This window comes from Hibiscus syriacus, unplaced genomic scaffold (genome assembly GCF_006381635.1).
Source record: "Hibiscus syriacus cultivar Baekdansim isolate YM2019G1 unplaced genomic scaffold, ASM638163v2 tig00111022_pilon, whole genome shotgun sequence".
In the NCBI taxonomy this organism is placed as follows: Eukaryota; Viridiplantae; Streptophyta; class Magnoliopsida; order Malvales; family Malvaceae; genus Hibiscus; species Hibiscus syriacus.
Window position 1 is genome coordinate 3,305,741 of NW_024062956.1, and position 11,257 is coordinate 3,316,997.

Here is an 11,257-nt window from a genome sequence, read left to right on the forward strand (position 1 = left end):
TCGAACTATCCCTATTTGCCTATACCCGGGGCCATAGGTGATCTTTTGTAAGGGTGAATAAATATTTTGTTTAAGTTTAATAAAAGATGCATTTTTCTTTTCCATGGCAAACAAACTTTTCTTTTATTTTTGAATTCATTCTCTGTCTCCTTCATTCCAGTACTTCATTTCCAGTTACTCTCAAAGTTAGTTCTTGACCGTTCCGTGTGGGATATTATCCTCTCACACATGCACATTTTCCTCCTTTTAGGTTCCCAGATAACGATAATGGGGGCACTAATGATCCTGATCCGGAGGTGGATTTTGAATCAACCATTTGTCTTGGGGAATTTGAAGAATGCGATAATGAAGAAGAATACAACTTGCCTACCGAATTGTTGAGAATGATAGAAAAAGAAGAAAAGCAAATACTGCCACATGAGGAGGCGATCGAAATATTAAATTTGGGCACTGAGGAAGATCGAAAGGAGGTTAAAATCGGTACAACTCTTTCGACTGAAGCAAGAAAAAACCTGATAGCCTTACTTCAGGAGTACGAAGATGTGTTTGCTTGGTCGTATCAAGACATGCCGGGACTAGACACAGATATGGTAGTTCACAAACTGCCAATCAAACCAGAATTCAAACCGGTGCAGCAAAAACTGAGAAGAATGCGACTAGAAATGCTCCTTAAGATCAAGGAAGAAGTCAAGAAGCAATTTGATGCCGGTTTTCTCCAAGTGGCCAAATACCCTGAGTGGGTGGCCAACATAGTGCCTGTGCCAAAGAAGGACGGGAAAGTACGCATGTGTGTCGATTACCGGGACCTTAATAAGGCCAGTCCCAAGGACAACTTTCCTCTGCCACACATAGACACTCTGGTGGACAATACGGCCGGGAACGCCTACTTTTCATTCATGGATGGATTTTCGGGGTACAATCAGATCAAGATGCATCCCGAAGACATGGAGAAGACCACTTTCGTCACAATGTGGGGAACTTTCTGTTACAAAGTGATGCCTTTCGGATTAAAGAATGCTGGGGCAACATATCAGAGAGCTATGGTGACCCTGTTCCACGATATGATGCACAAAGAAATCGAGGTTTATGTCGACGACATGATTGTCAAGGCACAGACCGAGAGTGAACATGTCAAGAATCTGAGGAAGCTCTTCCAGAGATTGAGAAAGTTCCAACTGAGACTAAATCCTAGCAAGTGTACCTTCGGGGTAACATCTGGAAAACTACTAGGCTTTATAGTCAGCAGGAGAGGCATACAGGTCGATCCTGATAAGGTTAAGGCTATCCAGAATCTACCTCCACCACGAACCCAAAAAGAAGTCCGAGGTTTTCTGGGCAGACTAAACTACATAGCTCGGTTCATCTCTCAGTTAACCGATAAATGTGACCCCATCTTTCGTCTCCTCCGAAAGAATAGCCCTGGAGCATGGGACAAAAACTGTCAGACTGCATTTGAGAAGGTAAAAGAGTACTTGTCTCACACTCCTGTCCTGATGTCCCCTATCCCAGGAAAACCTCTGTTTTTGTATCTCTCCATATTTGAGAACTCCATGGGGTGTGTTCTGGGTCAACACGATGAGTCTGGGAAGAAGGAAAGAGCCATCTACTACTTAAGCAAGAAGTTCACTGATTGCGAGGTCCGATATCCTCCTATTGAGAAGGTTTGTTGTGCCCTGATATGGGCTACAAAAAGACTTCGACAATACATGTTGTATCACACCACTTGCCTGATTTCCAAGTTAGACCCACTAAAATATATGATGGGTGTACCTGCTCTATCCGGAAGGTTAGCCCGATGGCAGATGCTTTTGTCTGAATTTGACATCGAATACGTGAGCCAAAAAGCGGTAAAAGGCAGCGCCATATCCGATTTTTTGGCAAGCAGAACTGATGAGAGCTATGAGCCGCTGGACTTTGATTTCCCAGACGAGGACTTAATGGCCATATCTTTAGAGGAAGCAAGCATTTCAACGGATGGTTTCTGGAGAATGCACTTCGATGGGGCATCAAACGCACTAGGACATGGCATCGGGGCAATTCTAGTCTCCCCAGAAGGGAGTCACTACCCATTTACCAGCAGACTGAACTTTGATTGTACCAATAACATGGCAGAATATGAAGCATGTGTCTTGGGAATTCGGGCTGCACTGGGGCAAAATATAAAGACTTTACGGGTGTATGGAGACTCAGCCTTAGTAATCTATCAGCTCCGATGAGAGTGGGAAACCAAGGATATAAAGCTGTTAGAGTACCGAAAACTAGTGTTGGATCTGCTCGAAGAGTTCGATGAAGTCACCTTCCACTACGTGCCTAGAGAAGAAAATCAAATGGCTGACGCTCTAGCTACCTTGGCAGCCACGTTCAAGGCTGGCGGGGAGTCTGAAATGATGCCAATTAACATGCAGTCGTATGAGTACCCAGCTCATTGTTACCAAATTGAAGAAGCAAAAGACACTAAGCCTTGGTACTACGACATTCTGCAGTATATCAAGCATCGGAGTTATCCAGAAAAAACCACTGAAATCGAGAAGAGAACCCTTAGAAGGTTGGCAGCTGGATATGTCCTTGACAGAGAGGCTTTATACAAGAAAAGCCATAACCAAGTTCTGTTAAGGTGCGTCGATGCTGAAGAGGCAAAAATGATAGTGGAAGAAGTACATGATGGGGTTTGTGGAGCACATGCAAATGGGCATATGATGTCAAGACAAATAATGAGATGCGGATATTTTTGGTCCACACTGGAAAGTGATTGCATCAACTATGCTAGGAGATGTCATAAATGTCAGATTTATGGAGACAAGATAAATGTTCCACCCCATCCACTTCATGTAATGACGTCACCATGGCCTTTTTCCGTGTGGGGCATGGACGTTATCGGGCAAATCCATCCGAAGGCTTCGAATGGTCACCGTTTCATTCTCGTAGCAATTGATTATTTCACGAAATGGGTAGAGGCCGCGTCATACGCCAGTGTCACTCAATCCACTATTTGCAAGTTTCTGAAGAAAGAAATTATATGTCGGTATGGTCTACCTGAAAGGATTATCACCGATAACGCAACAAACTTGAACAACAAGATGATGAGTGCTGCTTGCGAACAGTTCAACATAAAACATCACAATTCCACTGTTTAAAGACCAAAGATGAACGGAGCAGTAGAAGCAGTAAACAAAAATATTAAGAAGATAGTGGAGAAAACAACTGAAACCTACAAAGACTGGCATGAGAAGTTGCCTTTTGCTTTGTTCGCTTATCGAACCTCGGTACGTACATCGACTGGGGCAACTCCATTTTCACTAGCCTATGGAATGGAAGCAGTGCTACCCATTGAAGTCGAGATTCCATCTCTCAGGGTCTTTTCAGAAGTCAAACTAGATGATGCAGAGTGGGCACAATCCAGATATGATCAGCTTAATCTGATAGATGAAAAAAGACTGAAAGCCATTCATCATGGTCAAATCTATCAGAAACGAATGATCCGAGCACACGACAAAAAGGTGCCCCCGAGAATATTCCGTGAAGGGGATCTAGTGCTAAAAAGAATTTGGCCAGTCCAGAAAGATTTCCGAGGAAAATGGACGCCAAATTGGGAAGGACCTTATGTCGTGAAGAAGGCTTTCTCCGGAGGAGCCCTTATCCTGGCTGAAATGGACGGACCTGAGCTGCCACATCCCATTAACTCGGACGCAGTCAAGAAATACTTCGCTTAGGATGAAAACCCGAGAGGGCGTCCTAAGTTGAAAAAAAAAAAAACGTTTAGGGTGAAAACCCGAAAGGGCACCCTAAATTGAAAAAAGAAAAAAGAGGGAAAAATAAGAGAAAATAAGGTGAGTTCAAGATGAAAACCCGCAAAGGGCGTCTTGCAACTAAGGATGGGTCCAAGTTGAAAACCCGGAAAGGGCGATTTGGATATCAACGGTGGAAACATCCTGGCACATGAATCTTCTACGAACTCAACAAATCGGAGAAATGTTGCACCCTCCCAAACGTTGTCGCATTTTCAAAGATCCTTTGGCAAAGGCTGCATTCAAAGTCACCAAACGGCTTTTCAACTCAGAAGTGCCCACGTTATCGAGATCTAAGACATTCATTTACACATCATTGTGTATTCGTTTTCTAGAATGTTTGCCATGTATTATTTGTTCTTCTCCTCCCTTATGAATAAAGACCATCTTTCCTCCAATACCTTTTGAGCATCTTGAATTAGATTTAAACCTAATGGTTTATTTATTTTTATTAAAGATAATCGCATATTGCTGTACAAAGATTCATTGAAAAATACAGGTACCCAGAAGCCGATCAAGGCTCATGCACATGCTTGAGATGGTTGAGGAGCATCTTCAAAAAAAAAATCATCAAACATTTGAAGAATTTAAGATCAGAGATCGGAACTTCAAGCTCAAGAGTCAACAACGACAGGCCGCCGGAGATCGAGATTACTCTCCAGAGCTCAGAATAACATATGTTGCATATGCATTTTAGGCATACCTAAGAGCATGACATCCATAACATCACATATATGCATATCTTTGCAGGTTTTACCCAGAGCCAATTTCAACTTCATAACGAAGGATATTGGACTCCAGACAACGTAAGTTCAACTTCACGACGAAGGGACCGCTGGTTGTCAACAAACATTTCTCAATTTCAGAGCCAATTTCAACTTCACAACGAAGGATATTGGACTCTAGACAACGTAAGTTCAACTTCACGACGAAGGGACCGCTGGTTGTCAACAAACATTTCTCAATTTCAGAGCCAATTTCAACTTCACAACGAAGGATATTGGACTCCAGACAACGTAAGTTCAACTTCACGACGAAGGGACCGCTGGTTGTCAACAAACATTTCTCAATTTCAGAGCCAATTTCAACTTCACAACGAAGGATATTGGACTCCAGACAACGTAAGTTCAACTTCACGACGAAGGGACCGCTGGTTGTCAACAAACATTCTCAATTTCAGAGCCAATTTCAACTTCATAACGAAGGATATTGGACTCCAGACAACGTAAGTTCAACTTCACGACGAAGGGACCGCTGGTTGTCAACAAACATTTCTCAATTTCAGAGCCAATTTCGACTTCACAACGAGGGATATTGGACTCCAGACAACGCAAGTTCAACTTCACGACGAAGGGACCGCTGGTTGTCAACAAACATTTCTCAATTTCAGAGCCAATTTCAACTTCACAACGAAGGATATTGGACTCGAAACAACACAATTTGCTCGAGAGTAGATTTCAACTCCACGACGGAGGATATCTAACTCGAAGCCAAACTTCACAACGAATGACTCATACTCAGAATCTTCCAGTTTTGACTCAACCTCACGACAAGGGAATCATTTCATGATCAAGAATAGTTGATGTGGACGAAATTTGTGTCTTTTAATCTTTGCTCTATTTTCATTGCACGATAATGAACAAAGAGGGGCAACTGAAGACACTTAAATTCGTCCATCATAATACATACATATATATAATATTATATTATGTTATAAGTTATAATATATATATATAGTTTATTTATATTCTTTTTTCTCCTGTTACAGGCCCAACAGTAATGGCCCAAATCCCACATGACCCAAGTGACCCAGCTGCCCAAACCAGTATGGATTAGGGTTTGTGTAAACCCTAATCTCTCAACCTCTCATCCAGCCGCCAACAATGGTGACCGTTGGATCTAGATGAGATCCAACGGTCCACAGCAAATGGTATCCAAGGGTTGCCCAGAAAACCCTAGCAAGACTCTCGCCCCAGCGCCGCAATACCCGGTCGAAGCTCCCTCGCGCAGCACGTCTCCCACATCCGGTTTTCTCGGCATCGTGACCACATAGAACACCCAAGACAAACAACCAAGTCAGAGTCATGGATTGTGACCACAAACAAACCGAGTTTTACTCGGATTAAAACTCTAAAAATAGCCTAGGTTATCACTATAAAGCCATGTAATTAGAAGCTTTTAAAAAAAAAATCACTACGAACTTGGAAAGAAAGTCATACGAAATATTGATATCAAGCAGTTTCGAAGCCTTTTGTAATACTTTCGAAAAGGAAATAAGAAGAAGGTAGCATCTTTTACCTCTGTTCACTCGTCTTTCACTGTTGCATGTTGAGTGTTGCTTGAGATTTGACTTCAAAACCACACAAATAACAAAAAAACGTTTTGGCCGATGAACGAAGTGAGGCTTTTATTTTCGAAACCTATTTCCCAGATCTGCGTTTTTTAAGGCGATTTTCGAAGATCTACTGGGATTTTTGGGTTGTGGGAAGAGAACGGATTTTAAAGAAACAGGTTTCATGGTGGACCATCGCCGATGAGCGGCGGCGAGGCGGTGGCCACCATTCTCAGGCCACGGTGGCCTGTTCTTGAAACTCAAGAACAAAACCAGAGAAAAGGGAGAGAAGAAGAGAGGGTTCGGCGAGAGAGATTAGAATGAAGGTTTAATTTTTTTTTTCTTAAACACTTATATTAACCAGTTAAACCGCGTGTATACCCGACCCAATCTCCTGATCTGCGCATGTTTACGAAGTAAAGGGTAAACTACCCTTTTGGTCCCTCGCTGCTTTTAAAGAATTATTTTGACCCCGAATTTGCTTTTGAATTGGTCTCTAATTCTGATTTTCTTTCAATTTAGCCACTTAACTTGTTTTTGATGCAATTTAATACTTATACTAACCTTTTTTATTCATTCCATATCATGTAATTATATATGTATATATACGTATTTTCTATATATTTCATCTATATACTTAGTGTTAATACATATATATTATTTTAATTAACTTTTTGGTCATTTCTTTATCTAGCTACTACATCTTATAATTTTATACGTTATATATGTATTTTTTTTATTATTTACCAACCTTACTCATTTTATCTTATAATTATATTTCTATTAACATTTTTTTTTGTATTTATGTATGTGTATACATATATATATATATATATATATATATATATATATATTCATTTTACCTATTATTGATATTTTTCCTTTTTAATACTTTAATATATATATTTCTCGTTTCATTCATTAATTATTTATTCCATTTTTATTTATTTTCCCCTTTTATTTTTTACTATTATTATTATTTATTTATTTATGCTATTATATTATATTTTTTATTATTATATACGTATATGTATTACTCATTTTTTTTACCTTTTATTTTTATATATCTTTTATGTATTTTTTATACTCTACATATATATATATATATATATATATATATATATATTATTTATTATTTTCATCATTATTATTTCATTACTATTTTTACTATTATAACTGTTATTTTTATTATATGTATATTACGCATATTTTTTTTTCTTTTTATTTCATTTTCATTGTTTTATATTTTATTTTATTATGTGTATTTTTTTATCCATTTATATTTTTCTTCTTTTTCTTTATTTGTATTTTCGTTTTTTTCCTTTGCATATTTTATTTTATATTTAGTCATATTTCATTCTTTCTTTTTTTTTTGTATACATTGTTTTTTTATATTATTTCGTTTGTTCGCCTTATTTTTCTATTTTATTACTTTCATTACCTAACCCTTTCCTTGGCTTTTTGAGAGAACTTCAAACAATCAGTGGTAAGCAATTTGGATCAATATTTTACCTTGTAATTTAACTTTCAATTTCCTTAATTAAAGACAACTGGAAATTACACAGTACCGAAAGGGCAGTTCAAGGGTGCTAGCCCTTCCTTGACTGTAACCGACTCCCGAATCCGACACATCTCTGATAAGACGCAGATCAGGTAAGAAATAGGGTATCCGATCAACCCATTTATTTTTAAATAAATGATCGGTGGCGACTCCAATCTACATTTTCCTAAGTCGAAGCCCAATTCCGGGGCCCAACCGAAAGACGGTTGCGACACTATATAAGCTCACACTGACCCAAGATTACTAAAGAAAATGACAATAAAGAATAAGTTAGTGTTTTTTTTAATATTTATTATCTTTTAGTTGTATTGAAAGTATTTTCTTAACAAATTGAATTGTTTGACAAAATTTAATTATTTTTTTATGATTTATTAATATAATATTAAATTAATTATTCAAAGTAATAGAATATACTTTAATTCTATAGGGAATTATTTTTTTAATTTTCATTTAGGGCCCCGAGAATACCCTAGACGGCTCTGACCACGTGGCACCTATAAATTAGTGGATATCTGAAAGTAGAACCTGTAAATAAGTCAGTTTAATGTCTGTTGTATCAATTCGCTGTCAAATGTTCTATTTAGCAAAGAAAATACTAAACAGACTGAATTGTTGTCTTACTAATGATATGTATCGAGCGGTACAATCCTATTCTGGAATATAAGATTGGAGAGCGTTGAGTGATTGGTATTCCGATTCTAGTTTCTGTATAGACTTTAACCTATAGAGTTGTGGTCGTGTTTTTTATTATGTTGCAGTTATCGTAATTGTAGATATAATAAATGTTATTATTTGTAATACGAATATGACGTTAATGCAATAATGGTTTTGGACTATTCCAAAGCCATTATATAATAGCCTATGTTCCAATAACCAAGTGTTATTTAAATTTCTAACAGATGTACTACTGGGATGGTATAACAGATATGATTCTCTTAAATTAGTGACATGAGTTGAAACAATACATTTTGCTTTCCGCATCTGTATAACTATAAGCAGCCCAAACTTGGTTAATACGATTGCATCAGAGAACATACCACAGCCTGAGCCCAATTTCTTAGCTTAGTCTTCACTTGTTGTGGATTATTCCCTGAAAGCAATTAGGTAAATTACAGTTGAGTTCAAGAAACCAACAACAAAAGCTCTTATCTAATCTGTGCCAATTGAAAAGTATGAGATTTTTGGATCCCACATGAAAAAGATATGAGCTTTCTTGTAGGGTTTTTATGGAACTAGGTTCTCTCACCCTAATAGTTAGCTTTTCAGTGTCATTAAGGGGAGTAAAATATTTTAGGGTAAACTATATATTTATTCGTTCACTTATTCCTACAATTTTGTTTCAGTCATCTAATTATTTTTTTCTTTTAAAATCATACCTAATGTAACGTTTTGGTTCTGTTTAGGTCACCCGTTGTTAAAAAATTAATGATGATACTGAAGTGTCACCATATATTGTCACGTTGTCATTGAAAAAAATATATAAAAATTGTTACATTAGTAGCTCTTTTTATTTTGTAACGACGGTGACTAAAACAGAATGAATAATGCCAAAATTTGGCTCCCAATATTTACAAAAATGGTCATTTTTGTTCTAATTTTTTGAGCATTTTGGCCCTCGATATTTCATTTGTGATAAAAAAAAACTCATATTTTGGAGCGTTAACTGTTTATTAATTAACGATTTCTATCCATAGAGGGTCTTTTTGCCCCAAAATGAAATAATGGGGTCAAATGATCATTTTAGTAAATATGAGGGTTATTTTTTGACAATAACAAAATAAAATTAAAACATAACGATATATATGATTTTGAAAAATAAAAAGTTGGATGACCAGAACAAAACCACGAAAATAAATGGGTAACTAAATACGTAGTTTACCCAACATTCTAAGTATTGTATATTTGGGGGGTATTACAAAGGCATAGACATAAATATGAAAGGTTTGAATCGTATTGGAATCAAAATCCTATACGTGGACTGCAAATTTTCCAATCAGCTGGCTCACTTACAGATCTGTCAAAAGACGATGATCTGCCACCAAGTGAAGAAGTAGATGAAGAACGTCCGCTTTCAGGTGGACTAGGCGAAAGCTGACGGTTTACGGCGAAATAAAGGTCCAAAGCAGGCAACGTGATGCACAGTTTCTGACCATCTTCTTCGTTGAATCCAAATCCAAGCTCAATGCAACCTCTAAGTTCATGCAAATCATCATCAGTCAACCCATTTTTCCCTCTCTGCTGACGAAGAATCTGGCGCCGCCTTCTCTCCCAAGCCATCTCCCGAGACGTTTCGCCCAGCGACAACTGCTTTGACAAATACCTCCAGTTTTTCATCAATGGCGGAGGCACCAATGGCATCCGTTGCAACTCTTCCGTTTCAAACTCGCATAATGACGATATTGATGTTGTCCCCATCTTCATCCGCTCTACATCCTTCACCATGTCTTTAAAGCTTCTTCTTGTTTATTGTCCGCAATGGAACGGAAAAACGGAAGCTTTTAACGCCATATGCAAGCCGCCGGCAGCTAAACTAAAACCTGAGGCGGCCATGCAATGGTTTTGAAATGGATGCTGTAATGGAGTGAGCTATATATTTGGTGGAAACTGTAATGATGATTTGGAAGGATGGTGAAACAAAGATTTGGCATTAGTTAGGATGATTCCACCGTCCATCTGTATCTGTTAAGTCTAAAGCCTTCTCGATTTGGTGGATCATGTCGGCTAAGAAAACCAGAAACCATTTGAACTAAACAAAACGATTCGAATCTTCCTTAACCCTCTTAAAATGATAAATTTATGATTTAGGTCTTTCAAATTTGTAAAACTTTAAATTAATAAAATAATATGTTAGCTCGATCAATCAAATGAAAATAATCAAGAGGGTGTGAAATGACTTTTAAAATATTTGGTGGAAACTTTATTAAAAGTAAAACAATTGATTTAGATTGGTTAGATTTTATTAACCAAAGTCTACACCTACTATCTTACTTTTCTACTACTAAAGATTTCTCAGTTCACTGACTTGAATTGAACCTTTCAAGGATAAGATTTCACATTTACAACACTATTCTTTCAAAGCTTATATAAAAATTTCTCCCATCTCTTCAATGGCTTATATAACACCCTCAACCCATACCCGACCCGAGTACGAGTCTGAAGTGTCACATTGACTTTTCAAACTTTGACATTTAAAGAAAAACAGGGAAATTTTAAACTTTCATTAAAACAAAATACGTTAATTTACATAAAAGAGACAATAAAATATAAAATTGATCAGAGCATTCGTAATTAACAACTTATTACATGCCAAAACTCTATACACAACCAAAATATATACTTTGTCAATTACTTCTGATTTGATCTTTTAGTAGAGATGTTGTCATTGCCACTTCTATTACTGCTCTTCTTGCTTCTTGGTACCTATGTGTAAATCACTTACACGCTAAGTCATAGACTTAGTGAGGCATAATATAAATATATTGATATAACAATGCATTCATGAACATGCATTCTTACCATATGTGACCTCTTAATTTGCATGCATTTGTTACACTATAACATATATGATGGTGACATGCA

The 11,257-nt window shown here is 37.4% G+C and overlaps 1 protein-coding gene across 1 annotated transcript; it reads right to left on the minus strand.

Annotated features, from left to right (window-relative positions):
• Nucleotides 1-8,688: 8,688 nt before the first annotated feature.
• LOC120150601 lies at nt 8,689-10,120 on the minus strand. The gene is made up of 2 exons (XM_039163253.1): nt 9,652-10,120; nt 8,689-8,768 (listed from the first exon to the last, which is right to left on the minus strand). Exons 1-2 carry the CDS (start codon nt 10,118-10,120, stop codon nt 8,689-8,691), a joined length of 549 nt encoding a protein of 182 aa, XP_039019184.1.
• Between the last annotated feature and the right edge of the window lie 1,137 nt (nt 10,121-11,257).

Bases quoted from the DNA above. Each gene is read 5' to 3' on its own strand.
- LOC120150601 (XM_039163253.1), bottom strand. From the start codon at position 10,120: ATGGTGAAGGATGTAGAGCGGATGAAGATGGGGACAACATCAATATCG. The intron at 8,769-9,651 runs GTATAGGATTTT...AATTGCTTTCAG, and splicing joins TTGGAAAATTTGCAGTCCAC to GGAATAATCCACAACAAGTG.